At 47.7% G+C, this 13,208-nt stretch overlaps 4 protein-coding genes across 5 annotated transcripts in view; 3 read left to right on the top strand and 1 right to left on the bottom strand.

The window, feature by feature from the left end:
* Positions 1-394, top strand: part of BDCG_04446 (uncharacterized protein) — a gene marked incomplete at both ends in the record, with an annotated part of 1,215 nt that extends 821 nt beyond the window's left edge. Inside the window, one exon of the mRNA XM_045420108.1 lies at positions 70-394. Coding sequence (XP_045276277.1) covers positions 70-394 — 325 coding nt within the window. The remainder of the gene's footprint in view (positions 1-69) is intronic.
* A 1,892-nt stretch (positions 395-2,286) lies between these two features.
* Positions 2,287-5,233, top strand: BDCG_04445 (50S ribosomal protein L4e). Its single transcript, XM_045420107.1, has 5 exons — positions 2,287-2,602; positions 2,674-2,768; positions 2,868-3,018; positions 3,107-4,654; positions 4,725-5,233. Exons 1-4 carry the CDS (start codon positions 2,493-2,495, stop codon positions 3,867-3,869), a joined length of 1,119 nt encoding a protein of 372 aa, XP_045276276.1. The 5' UTR covers positions 2,287-2,492; the 3' UTR covers positions 3,870-4,654; positions 4,725-5,233.
* A 1-nt stretch (position 5,234) lies between these two features.
* BDCG_04444 (C6 transcription factor) lies at positions 5,235-12,849 on the top strand. Its single transcript, XM_045420106.1, has 4 exons — positions 5,235-5,938; positions 6,053-8,178; positions 8,256-9,141; positions 9,210-12,849. The coding sequence occupies exons 2-4, from the start codon at positions 7,166-7,168 to the stop codon at positions 10,302-10,304; spliced, it is 2,994 nt and encodes a 997-aa protein (XP_045276275.1). The 5' UTR covers positions 5,235-5,938; positions 6,053-7,165; the 3' UTR covers positions 10,305-12,849.
* Positions 10,278-12,738, bottom strand: BDCG_04443. Of its 2 annotated transcripts, XM_045420105.1 has the most exons (3): positions 12,595-12,738; positions 12,492-12,508; positions 10,278-12,411 (listed from the first exon to the last, which is right to left on the bottom strand). In XM_045420105.1, exon 3 carries the CDS (start codon positions 12,253-12,255, stop codon positions 10,858-10,860), a length of 1,398 nt encoding a protein of 465 aa, XP_045280879.1. In that variant the 5' UTR covers positions 12,256-12,411; positions 12,492-12,508; positions 12,595-12,738; the 3' UTR covers positions 10,278-10,857. The 2 variants fall into 2 exon arrangements, with proteins under 2 accessions (XP_045280879.1, XP_045276274.1); XM_045420104.1 differs by having other exon boundaries at positions 10,295-12,411; positions 12,492-12,727.
* Positions 12,850-13,208: the final 359 nt, after the last annotated feature.

The raw sequence follows: 13,208 nt of genomic DNA, 5'->3' as shown, positions 1-13,208 counted from the left end.
CCCAGGCAACCCAGGGCCCGGCCCCTCGCCCTCGCCTCCACCTTCGCCTTCCCCAACCCCCGATGCCAGTCCGGTACCTACCCCACCAGTTCCGTCCCCACCAGTATTCGTCACCAAACCATCAAACCCTACTCCCACTCCTACCCCCAACCAGCCAACTCCCCCCGGTGGAAACAACGGCAGCGCTCAGTCCGGTCCTTGCCCCAACGAGGGTAAATGGAACTGCATTGGCGGCACCCAATTCCAGCGCTGCGCGAGTGGCCAGTGGACTGTCCCCATGCCTGTGGCCCCAGGAACTACATGCTCAGTGGTCCAAGGCGGTTTGGAGGTCGCTGCTCTTGGCGTGAAGCGCAGTCATGGTGCCGGACTCCATCGACGAAGAGGACACTTTTAAGCGCGATGTGTCTGAGTGGAATAGGAAACGGGGAAGAACAGAAAACGGGAAAAGAGAGGATATAGTTGCAGCTCACTAGGCAGGCAGCTTACGATAAGGGGAAAAAACAAGAGCTCGCGATATCATCTTTCTCATGTACTCCTCCTCTTTGGGTTTTTTGTTTTACCATGTGCTCTTTCCTATCTACTATTTTGACAAAAAATCTGGAACATGTCTGGGTCGGATATTGGACATAAAAATGAATCTTACCCGCCACCCCTTTGATACTTTTTGTCATATACTCTTCATTAGCTGTTGGCATGCATGTCTCACTGGTTCCTAGGATGCTGAGGGATTGGTTGAGAGTTTTCTATTTTCTCTTCTTCTATATATTATTTTAACAGATCTGGGATTGCTCATTTTGTCGAATACGAGACTTCAGTCCTTTTCTTCTTGTCTTTGCTTTGTACATTTTTTTTCTTTTTTCTTTTTTTCTTTTTTTCTTTTTCTTCGAACAATTGTCTTTTACATATTCTGTTTTTCCACAAATTCACATGTGACCATTATCATTTTCTCTTCTTTCTTTTTTCCTAAGAGGAGACCCCATTTTCCCTAGGGTTGTTGTCCAAGCTGAACATAGGTATAAAAAACCTCCGTACATATGAAGTCTTTGGTGATACGATGCCAATGAGAGCACTTGGAGTAAGAAACAACGTATATCAATGGAGACAGAAAAGAAACAAACCACATCGTTCAGTTCATTTCTTCCTTTCCAACCCGTAAATTCATTATAATCCTCGTATACTCCGTAGTTAAATCATTATTGCCCCCATCAACCCCTCGTTGAACAAACACACGGACCCCGCCGCGAAACCCCCCCACCAGCCATATCATTGCATTTCTACTCATTTCTCCCTTTTTCTCGCACAAAGAACACAAGAACACAACGTACACATTAATACCACATGTCGTCCAACAATCCATAGGGTGGCACGCTCCCTCCCTGCCCTGCCTCCCCTCTATATGAACGATTATGCACCTCATGATAACACAACATAAAGTGAATTAATACTACCCCTCTCCAGCCATATGTTGTGCTTTCCTGGCCCAATCAAACCCTGCACTTTTTTTTCTTCTTTTTCATTCTCTTCAGCTCTTCTTTACATTTTCTATGGGGGTTTGCTTTGGTGTCTTGGAATAGTGGTTAAGAGACAGTGTAAAACACAGTTAGTATGTATATATTTATATATGCTAATGGGTGAGTACACAATTATGATGATGTAGATGTATATTTTGAATATTGCTTAGAGACATCTTGCTGAAGGTGCTGCGTGTATCTAGACATCTGTACTCTGTACAGAGTAGGTTAAGTTGATTTTCTTTGAATATGAAATGAAGATGGTAAACTTTTGTGAACTATTGCTGATTTTATCACTCATAACATAACTGTATATATACAGCTGTATAAGTGGCAGTCTATCTCTAATCATTATGTGTATGTACAGATTCTCTAGTAATTTGCAACACTTAATAATTATATATAAGTGAATACATCTCACAGACTGAATTCTGAGTTTCATTGTTGAAATCTCTGTAGTTAGTTTAATATCAAACACCTTGTTATCTTTCACTTTTGGTCTGCCCCTGCGGTCATTGCACTCAAGAGTAGATATCATCGCCTCAGTAAGTCAACTCTAAGGAGGTCTATATAGCTATATATCGTAAAATAAGGGGTTGATCAACACTATAAATTCAAAGATGACAGAGTGGCTGCTTTATTGCGCTGTATTCATAGCTTGATATTGACTGGGAAGATGCAATCTCACCAAGTTATTCTATTATTTACCTGCTGGTGTCGTCTGTTCGTGAGGTTGAAAAGGGAGCGAAACCACTTCCACTGAAAACGGGATATCACGACCTATTATATTACATAATCTGCCAAGCTGCCCAATCGGGAACTCAGGGTTTAGGGTTCTGTGGCCGCTCGCAGAGCCGCCATTCCCAAGCGAGAAAACCCACATTGAAAGTTCGGGGCATCGACGACGAGACGACGACGACGACGACAACCTCTGTTCTCAACCATCATCGCCCAACGACGACCAGCAACCTGTCGACAAAAATGGCATCTCGCCCAACCGTCACCGTGGCCAATGCCGAGGGCAAGCCCAGCGGTGCCACTCACCCTCTGCCCGCTGTTTTCGCGTCGCCAATCCGTCCCGATATTGTTCAGTAAGAAAAACTCCCGAGATGCTGAGAGAACAGGTGGTGAATTGGGAGACAGAAACTGATGGTGAGATTAGGTCGGTGCACACTGGTATTGCGAAAAACAAGAGGCAGCCATATGCCGTGAGCGAGAAGGCTGGTGAACAAACTTCTGCTGAGTCTTGGGGTACCGGTACGTGGAATTGAAGAACACTTCAAAAATTAGAGCCTTGACGATGTCGGCGAGGAATTGGTGGGAAACAAAAGACACTGATATCAAGCTCTTTTACAGGCCGTGCTGTCGCCCGTATTCCCCGTGTCTCTGGAGGAGGAACGCACCGTGCTGGTCAAGCTGCATTCGGTAACCAATGTCGCGCTGGTCGTATGTTCGCTCCCACAAAGGTCTGGAGAAAATGGCACCAGAAGATCAACCATGGACAGAAGTAAGTTTTGGAAAATCGAAGCTCGATTGACGGCCCCGGGATCGAACCACAATGTCCAACTCCAGGCGTGCTAATGCTGTTTTGTCAGGCGATTCGCTACCGCTTCTGCCTTGGCCGCTTCTTCCGTCCCTGCCCTTCTCTACGCCCGTGGACACCGTATCTCCAACGTCCCCGAAGTTCCCCTTGTAGTTGACTCCAAGGCCTTTGAGAACGACGCCATCGTCAAGACCAAGGCTGCCATTGCCCTCCTCAATAACCTCGGAGCGGGCCCAGATCTCGTCAAGGTCGAGGAATCTCGCAAGTTCCGTGCTGGAAAGGGAAAGATGCGTGGCCGGAGATACCGCCAACGCCGTGGACCTCTCGTTGTCTACAACCCTGACATCGATGGAAAGGAGCTCGTCAAGGCTTTCCGCAACATCCCCGGTGTTGAGACCTGCCCCGTCTTCGCTCTCAACCTCCTCCAATTGGCCCCCGGTGGACACCTTGGCCGCTTCATTGTCTGGACCTCCTCCGCCTTCGCTGCCCTCGACACCATCTACGGCTCCACCACCGCCCCATCTGCACTGAAGAAGGACTTCCTCCTCCCCTCCAACCTCGTCGCTAACGCTGACCTCACCCGCCTCATCAACTCTTCCGAAGTCCAGTCCGCCCTCCGCGAGCCAAAGGGATACGCCAAGACCAAGAGATCTGGTGTCCAGAAGAAGAACCCTCTCCGCAATAGACAGGTCCTCCTCCGACTAAACCCGTACGCTGCGGCTTACTCCAAGGAGAAACTCGGCCAGAAGAGCCTCGAGTCAGGCAAGCCTGAGCGGGCTGGCGAGACTTTCCACAAGATTCTGGCTCAGGAGTAGGAATGTTAGGGTCTCTTGTTTCTTCTGTTTTTCCATAAACAAAATAATGTTACAATTGTGTTTTTGACACTGGAGCGCGGTTTTTTATGTGAGGGTGTTTCATTTCATTTTACTTCTCTTTTCAACTTCCAATTGTGTCCCTGTTCTATGTTAGGATTGCTACACGAACGTAACCAGCAGAAATGGATATGATAGGGTTTGTTTGGACCAAATCCTATGTTTCTGCTTAAATACTCTCCCCCATTCCCTTCTTGCCAGTTCACATAAACAGAGAAGTAGAAAATGGTTAAAGCGTGCATAGACGTCATCAACCTTCAGAAAACTCTGCCGCGCTTATGGGTAAAAAGATGAGTTTGTTTAGCTTCCATGTCAATGTCAACGGCAACATAGTGCATGAATAGAGCGACGGTTGAAGCCGGGAGAAATAAATTAATAGTCAACGAAACGACACTAAATCAGGAGGGAGAAGAAGCGGAGATCGTGGGGTAGGAATGAATTTTTTTCACAAGTGTCGAGTACCATATTTTTGTATATTCCTCATCTCCTCCAAGAGGCTCACCTCACCTCTACGGCTCTATTCGGTAGCCAAATGGTTGTGAGAAAAAGGGGGATGGTTTCTCCTCCACATACTACTCACTCTCACTACCACCATAGCTGGTGATTCGATATTCATTATAAATCCCTCCCCACCCCGTGGTCAGAGTCAGAAATGTTTCGAGATCCCGCTCCCGCTTGCTTCTGTGCTCGAAAATCCAGTTTCTCCAGCCTCCCTCTCCAGGCTCCAAGTAAGTCAGTCGGCGTGTCTGTTAAAAACATCCCCTCAGCCCTTCCTGAAACAACGCTCAGACCCCGTAGTCGTCCCACTTAGTCCCAAGTCCCTCCAACCATAGGCTCACAGCTGAGTTGTTTATTAATGCCGGATAAACGCCGGGGCCAGATGCATTTATTTATTTTATATGGGAGCGAAATTATTGATCAATGCCCCATTTTCTCGTAAACTTGATTTTACGCAGGACGGAAGTCGATCAGCAGCTCCCCCCCCCCACCTTCACAGTCCATACCGGAGCTAAGATTGGAAGTACAAACACCGGATAAAGAAACGATGTCTCCTTTCAACCAAGGAAGGGGGTGCAAGAGTGATGGCTCCCGGGAGTTGTAGTTATCAAGGCAGGATTTAGATTTGAGGCTGGTAAAGACGGTGCGTGCTCCTTCGCAGGGACACCATGGATACCTTGGAGGGTAAATATATATAAATATAGGAATTGAAGTACTGAGTATTCATCTAGCGCTGAACTTGTCGGCTAAGATAGTGTAATGAAATACTACTGCTGTATTAGAATGAAGTAATTAGGACTTTTGCCCTCTTTACTCAGATGAGTAGAGGGGGGAACTTAGATGAGCGCAGGTTTCATTTCTGGCTGGCACTGAATCGGAAAATCACCGGCAACGGGATAGGGATAGTTTCGGAGGATTTCCAGGTTGGGATATCTGTATATATATAGCTTAAGACAATCCCGTTGGAGCATGGATGTCCGGAAATAAAGGGTCGTTGGGGTACGCGACAATGGGGTATGTATGCGCAGAATATAGCATGGAGTTGCCCCTGGGAACTCCGAAGAAAATACGGAGATATTCTTGTAAGAGTGGGATAAATGATGACAAACACTTCTAGGAGAATGACGCCCTGCCACAGGGGGGTTTGACAGATAAGAACTGCTGAGTTGGATATGTGCTGTGTTGTGTATGAAACAGGAAACAAACCATACAACCATACAACCAGCCATCTTGAACCCCTTCCTGGCAAGGCCACCACCACCACCACCTCCCTCTCCTCACCCCTCTTGCTGCTGTGACACCATGAGCCAGTTGGTTGCTACAAGGCTGAGCTGCACCTTGAAGGGTTGTCAACCATAGGGCGGGCGGTCTGCGAGACCCCAAGCCTTCAATTCCTTGACTTTTGCTGCGACGAGCCGCATACAGAGCGCATGTCGCGGCAGCGAGGATCGAGCGGTCAGCATACGAATCCCTCATTGGCATCCTCGGGTATATATATATATATATATGCACATGTACGTGGCCATCAGCAACGAGCCCCTCAATTTACTTGGTATATTTGGGTTAGATTGACAAGGAGCGGCCTTTTTGATATACGCTGTAGTGCAAGACTGACATCCCGGGAACAGGACAGGCATTGCTTTTGCCTCTCGCTTGCGATAAGCCGTGTAATTAGGGTTCTCAAGCCCCTGGAAGGTGACACCCCACCCGGGGCCGGCATTGATGGGCAATCATGGCCTGGCTTAACTGCCGGGTAGCTGGCGTTTGGAACCATAGCCTGCCCGGCTTTTGGTCCCTTCGCCTTGCTCCTTGGCTGGCAAAGAGAGAGGAGAATCTGTCGTTATCCCGCGCAAAATTGGGAGCCGCAGGAAGAAAAACGACGCTTGCTTCAAGCCGGTCCTTGACGCTAAGGAATATAGCCCTTTGACACGCAGAGACCATTTACCCTGCGTACGTACGCTGCCTCGATTATCGAGGAGCCCTCTTGCTACACTTCCCCACTCTCGTTAATTGGTCAACCCGAGAGGCCTAACTGAGAAGTGCCGGAGCCCAGCGTAAAGTGATCCCTGGCTGAACTCTATCTTCAGCGGCCAGTGCTTGGGCATGCTACGAGGTTTGTCGTTCGCTTGCTGAAATGTCCCGCGGCTGGGTTCATGGCGGAGTCGCTATCCTGATCCTGGGTGAGCGAGCTGCAACATCATTTTCCATCTGCCGACGCACTCAAAATACCCACTGTTGCTGACTGGAGGGACCGTCCTGCCCAAATCCGTAAAAATTTCTCTTTCCCCTTCATCAAATCCTGACCGCGATCTACTCCAAGGACGAGTTCAGTATCAGGGCCTAAAGCCAATCGTGTGCCTTCATTTCTTCCGGACGTTTTGATTTGTTTGAGGGGTCCGGTTCACTCTCGCTCTGGAGGGGGGTCCAGGCTGGCTTATCATTCGACACTGCCCAGGGAGCTCCCATGTTTATCTCTACCTCTCGAAAGCTGTGGCCTCAGAATAACCGGAGAGTGGGAAGGGGTTGAAGAAGCCACTGGAGTTTTCTGTTTCTGATTTCCTGACTGGGCGTCTGGGACTAGATCTATTTCTCTCTATACTAATTGGATGGAAACCGGCGACTCGCATCTCAACTGCCGGCAACCGGCAGCAATTTACAGGTCAAAGGGTTTTGTCTACCGATGCCCAGGATAGCGCCCAGGTATTCCACATAACAGTTCTTTATTTTAAAAGTCTGGAGTTATGTCTGGGTGGTATGTGGGGTCGTTCGGGCGTATATTACCTATGCCCGAGGACAGTACCACGTCACAAGAATCGCAAGTCAACCCAACGCCATCGAAACGGTTGACCAACTACCAACTCCCTCCTCCCCGCAAAACTACTTCGTGGGATTTTGTATCTGAAGACTCTCCGGCTCCGTTGGCAGAGATGGAATCCCCAGTTTCGATGGCAGGCCGGACCCCGACCCAACATACCAGCAATCGATACCCAGTGCAGGACCAGCTTCCGTCAGTCAGACAGCTTCTTACACCAGTTTCATATCCTGATGCATCAAATTCACATCATTCTTTTACGGGTCGCGGAAACTCTACGCCAAACAGTAGCAGAACACCCGACTACAAAACAGCTGAGACTCCACGCAGCCACATTCAGCCAAACAGTCATCCAAACCATGCCACTGCTGCACTCCCAAGACCGCCACCTACACTTGAACCTGTTGATTTTTCGTACGGAAAGGGACAGCATCGATTGTATTCTCACCAGCAGCTGCCTCCAATTTCGCAAGTCGGTTTGGACGCGGCCAGCTTGCGGTCTGATCGTTTTGCCGAATACACAAGAAGCAGTGCTGAGGCTCCTCTAGCCCATCACCACCATAGTCAGCTTCCATATGTACGCGACCTCCCTAATTCTGAAGTTTCTCCGGCCTCAGGTCCGTCTTCTTTATCTGGTGAGATTTCTTTCCGCTCAGGCTCACCACCTGCGCCAAATCAGCCGCGACTAGCTCATGTGGTAGAAGAGAGATTTATTCAGGGCGAGGGAATTTGTTATGTCTACTCTGATGGCACCCATTGCCCAAAGGAAATCGATGGGGAGCCCGTCAATGCCAATTGGGGGGTCACAAAAGCCGGAAAGCCAAGAAAACGGCTGGCGCAGGCATGCATTACCTGCAGAGATAAGAAAATCAAATGTATCCCAAATATCCCCAAGTGTGATCAGTGCCAAAAATCAGGAAGGGAATGTAGATTCGAAAATGCGTGAGTTTTAAAAGCCCACCCTTCACCTTCGGCCGGCTTATGATTCCTAACAAAAACTATTTCTTTCCCTTCTCTAGACCTCGGGGAAACCAAATTGCAAAGCCCTCGCAGCAATTAACCGGCCACCACGTTCCATCAGCAATATTACATGATCAACCGTCTAGCTACTCGTCGAGTGGTTACTCAACTTCACGTGTGGGCACTGGAAGTCCGGTCCAGATAATACCTAATTCTGCAACATCTAACCATCTAGGCGCAATGATGCACGAGGCTGGGTCACAAAGCCTGAAATTCAATAGGCCCTTGAAAAGGAGAAGGCGAGCCTCGATGAATGCCACTGTCTACGAGAGGGATGACTCTAAGCATGACAAAGATAGGGCCACAGCTCCTGATCTATACCGCATGAACGATATCTTATCAGAGATGGCTGCGATGGATCTCCACGATCCAACGTTGTCAGAATGGGAAACAGATCCCTACCAAACCCACCCCGAATCGACTATGCAGTATTTCAGTATGTACTTCCATTATGTTAACGGCGCGACCTATTGTATATTCCCTCGAGATCCATTCTTAAGATGGTTGAAGTTCTGTCAGAATAAATCTCTGGATGATAAAATGCTGCTGTATGCCATGCTTGCTATGGGGGCTATTTTTGGCAAGTCCAGGGAGGAAAGGGCCGACTCGATGAGGTTTGCGAGAATCGCAAGGCACGCTGTGGAGAAAAGCCAAAACAGACCAACCTTGCACTTAGCTCAAACTCGGATTATTCTTGGGATGTGGCATTTCACGATCGGCGCGTCAGCCACGGCTTCTGATTTTACGGGCTCTGCCATGCGCACTATATGTGGGCTGAAACTCAACGTTGAACATGGGAACCCGCCTGAACGGGACGAGTTTTTTAAAGCCGAAACTATGCTTGAATGTCAGAGGCGGACTTTTTGGGCTGCTTTCCTTATGGACGTTAGTTTTGCAAACCCCAACTGCTTTATTTCCTGCCAATAACTAACTGAGCACTTTATCCTAAACAGAGACATGCTGGCCTCTCAGTCCATTCTCCAACAGTGCTCAAGCCACAGGACATCTTTCTTCGACTACCTTTAAGAGCAGACTGGTACGAAAGTCAAAAATGGGCCAACATGCCCTACTTTGAAAACGGTATCATACCTGCAGACGCCTCGTTACCCGAACAGAGAACTGCGCTTGACCCAATGGCGTTCCTAGTAGAAGTATCTGCCATTTGGGGTGATGTGCTCGAACACATCTATCGCGCCACATATATCTCTCCAGCAAATTACGCCCTGCTTTACGAGGAATTCTACGATTCCACCGTGAAGCGCACTGATAAATGGCTCGCAAGCCTCCCGCAGTACTTCTCGTATAGCGTAAAAAATATGGAAGCGAGCGTCCAGGCCGGAAAGGGAGACGTCTTCGCAAGCGTACATATTCTCTACCATGCAACAATGATGAGACTGAACCGATACGTCCGCCACGAAGACCTACCGGAGCATATCATCGAGAGGAACGTCCTCCGTTCCTACCGCCACTCCATCGAGGTCCTTCGCATCGCGCATGATCTTAGCCAACATCTAAATCCATCGGACGAGGACAACAGTGCGCTAAACACCCCACCCCCGCCCCAAATTACTTTCTCCACACCCCTTACAGGCAACGCCATATTATCAGCCACCGACGTCCTCTCCGCCTGCGGCTCCATTCGTGATATGTCATATCACTTAGGCCTCATAGAAGGCGGCATGAATGTGATTTCCGAAGTCTCGCGGTTCTGGCACGGCTCGCGAGAGCAGCTGCGGGTAATAGAACGGCGTCTGGATCAGATCACAGAGTCGATTCGTCCACATGGCGGGTCGGGTGAGAAGCGTGGTTTTTTTGTCCAGGGGCGGCCGCTCGACCTCATTGTAATAGATAAGTTGATGCCTACTGAGGAGGGCATGGCTGCCATTTCACCCCCGACATCAATACATGGCAAAACTAACCCGTATACTGCCACTGGGAGGGGAGACTTGGTCTATTGTCTCCCCCGCGAGGCATATTTCCGTGCGCTTGGACTCGCTGATATTTCTATCGAGAGGGGGGATGTGCTCTTGATTCCATGCACGGATTAGAAATGTCTTCTTTTTTTCTTTATCGCGTGGAGTATTTACTTTTACTTATGCATATATACCTCATCTACCTGCATGATAGAATTAGTCGCTTGCCTTTTAATTGTTATGTACATGTCTAGCAGCAACGGCTACCTACGATTTCCTCTTCTGTCTTCCTTTCTGAGCTACATGACCTCTTTCCATAATTTTTTACTTTTCACTTAAAATGGCATACACCAGAACAGAGAATCCGCAAAACATCTCTTTCGGTGCGCAATTGTTTTGTAAGGTAATAACAAGGAAAAGATGGAGAACATAACAACTATAACAACGGAGAAATATGTCGATATAGAAGTGGGCCAACCAACCTTGTGATCGTACGTTAACCCTTTGCGATTTTCTCCGCTCTGCGCCTCTTCAAAGAAGTTCATTCCATCTCCATCTCCACAAAGATAGATGTCAAGTGAGTATCCTGCGCCAGGAAAAGAATGTAGTGGGGGAGGAGTTGTTAACAATACTTTATTTATCGTCGCATATAACAAGCAGCTAAAAAGCCCTATCACCTCACCCTGGACTACCAGCGCAATGGGCGGGTATATCGTCTCACCCAAACAATTTTACCCTCCATAGGATCCATGACAGTTGCAAAATGCGTCATCTCATTCGTAATTGGGTAGGTGCTCGTCCATCTTATGATTTCAGCTGGTGAGGCGGTGACCTCTTGAATCTCGGAGGTAGCTTCGTCGACTCCCTGCTGAGGTTCGTAGTCTTGAGATGTGCTCGATGATGTTGAGGATGACATGGCAGTTTGTTGTTGCCTGGCGGCTACTCTGGAAGCGCGTGTGCGGTGAAGCGGGTCTCGCTTCTGTCTATCTGTGGATGCCTGCGGGTGGCTGGACTGTCTTGACTTCTCCTTCGCATCCCAAAAACCTTGCATGTACGTTCTTCGTTCGACGCTATCCTCTACCAATTCTTCTAGGCCAGCTAGCTGGACGGCCTGAGGTTGTGGTGAAGCAAGATTGTCGGTTCTTGTGGTTGAATCAGTGGATTCGTCCTCTATGTCGCTGTTTGTAGCTACGATGAATGACGAGGAAGTGCGGGTAACGGCGGATCTATAGTCCTTTTCAAGGACAGTGGTGGAGTTCCCGTCGCTAAAAATTACATACGCTGCAGTCGTGGGGGTCTGTGATAGTTCCGCTGCTATGGCACCAAGAGATAAACCATGGTGGGCGGGTCGACGTGCTCCTCTCCACACCTTGGTGAAAATACTCCATTTCGTCGGAGCTGGTGGAAGGATACACTGCCTAAGCAAAGAGGATATAGAACGGCGAATCCCTAACAAGACGAGGATATGGCTCGCGTAAAATTTCACATTGCCAAAGCGCCTGCTCGTATCATGATATGGGCGGAAATTCAACGAAACGCTAAGATTCTCCCTCACGCCCGTTAGGACTCCGACAAAACCAACATAAGTAATGCTTGTCGCGAGGACTTGTTCGGTGTGAGGACTGCGGACGAATTCTAGCTGGACAATCAGCTGCCGTAGGCCATCCATGTCCCAGTCGAGAGTGCGAAAATGTAGCATTTTCGAATCTACATCATGTGCATCTCTACATCTCGCGCCGCCACTGGTGCACCCCATGAGCAGGTCGAGGAGCACATTAAGTGACACCAATAAATACAGAGGGATGTCAGTGGTTTGACTTATCCCCTTGATCTCCTCCGTTTCCTCGTGAGTATAGAGGCGCCGGAGCAGTAGGCGGGCAGCACGTTTCACCCATCTGATATTTACGGCAGGGAAGATGGACTCGACGAGCTCGTCGAATAGACTGGTCAAAGACCTCATCCTTTCTCGATATACCCCGGCGACCTCTACATATCGTTGTGCAGGAGGCAGGGAAAGATCGATTCTGTATACCGGAGGGATATCTCCACTATGATTCTTATCAGTTGGTCGGGCGCGGGGGTTCATTGTTTGGCAAAGAAGGCTGGAATTCAAGTTTTGAATCAATATCCCGATAAATGCTGTGTTTAACTCTCAGAGTCAGTCTTCAGGGTGATAGTAAAATTTACTTCACCCAACAACGAGCCAATATGCGGTTTCTTGTAACTGGCTGCCTGGATGTTACTAAATTGGAGGTTCATAGTTAGCCAGTAACTAAACATGCTTGTCTTCACAAGGGGTGCGCCACGAAGGATAGGCAGTACTTTCTGCGCCTTTGACACTGTAATTGTAATGAGCATGATAGACGTATCACATTAAGATTAAACTTGAGAATAGGTTCAGTGGATGACCTGAACGGATAACTACCCTTTAGTGTAATAATGAACCTCTCACCAGGCCCTTCTAGCTGACCACCAACTTTCAGTCCCAGTCCTATTCATGCGAAGTAATCTGGCATTCTGGTGGAATTTTATCAACAGGCATTTCTGGCGGCGTTTATCATGAGTTGTGTGCCTGTGGCGGGGGACTTAGCCAAACTACGGAGTATTAAATAACTAGTTAAATAACTAACTAATGTGATGCACCAATGAACTCATTCACTCAACAAGCTCTGATTTTTTTCTTCAATCAACTAGTTACAGAGTACAACTCTTCAACTTCAATCACTTATCATATCACTTAATGAAGTGATCATAGAGACAGTAATTAATCAATTGAACAGATAATTGATTTCTAAATATACAGAGATTGCAAGAGAATTTGAAATCAATCATATTATATTACTATGATAATTCAAAGATTAACAGATATTCAGAATCAAGACAAGATTAATCTACTATCAGAATCTTACAAATAACTACAGAGTATAATATAACTATATAATTTTAATATTCAATATATAATATTAATATATTATTATTGTGTTATTGTGCTATCATTGAAAATTAATGACTCTATACTCCATTCTGTGCATAGAAGTG

The sequence above is a fragment of the Blastomyces dermatitidis genome, assembly GCF_000003525.1.
Source record: "Blastomyces dermatitidis ER-3 genomic scaffold supercont1.4, whole genome shotgun sequence".
Taxonomy (NCBI): Eukaryota; Fungi; Ascomycota; class Eurotiomycetes; order Onygenales; family Ajellomycetaceae; genus Blastomyces; species Blastomyces dermatitidis.
The sequence above is the reverse complement of the archived record's forward strand: the minus strand, read 5'-3'. Positions and strand labels throughout refer to the sequence as shown.

What these genes read in the sequence shown, in the direction of transcription:
- BDCG_04445 (XM_045420107.1), top strand. Translation starts at nt 2,493, where the DNA reads ATGGCATCTCGCCCAACCGTCACCGTGGCCAATGCCGAGGGCAAGCCC. An exon ending in ATCCGTCCCGATATTGTTCA is followed by an intron (nt 2,603 to 2,673) that starts GTAAGAAAAACT and finishes TGGTGAGATTAG; the next exon opens with GTCGGTGCACACTGGTATTG. An exon ending in AAGATCAACCATGGACAGAA is followed by an intron (nt 3,019 to 3,106) that starts GTAAGTTTTGGA and finishes CTGTTTTGTCAG; the next exon opens with GCGATTCGCTACCGCTTCTG.
- BDCG_04444 (XM_045420106.1), top strand. Translation starts at nt 7,166, where the DNA reads ATGTCTGGGTGGTATGTGGGGTCGTTCGGGCGTATATTACCTATGCCC. An exon ending in GAATGTAGATTCGAAAATGC is followed by an intron (nt 8,179 to 8,255) that starts GTGAGTTTTAAA and finishes TCCCTTCTCTAG; the next exon opens with ACCTCGGGGAAACCAAATTG. An exon ending in GGGCTGCTTTCCTTATGGAC is followed by an intron (nt 9,142 to 9,209) that starts GTTAGTTTTGCA and finishes TATCCTAAACAG; the next exon opens with AGACATGCTGGCCTCTCAGT.
- BDCG_04443 (XM_045420105.1), bottom strand. Translation starts at nt 12,255, where the DNA reads ATGAACCCCCGCGCCCGACCAACTGATAAGAATCATAGTGGAGATATC.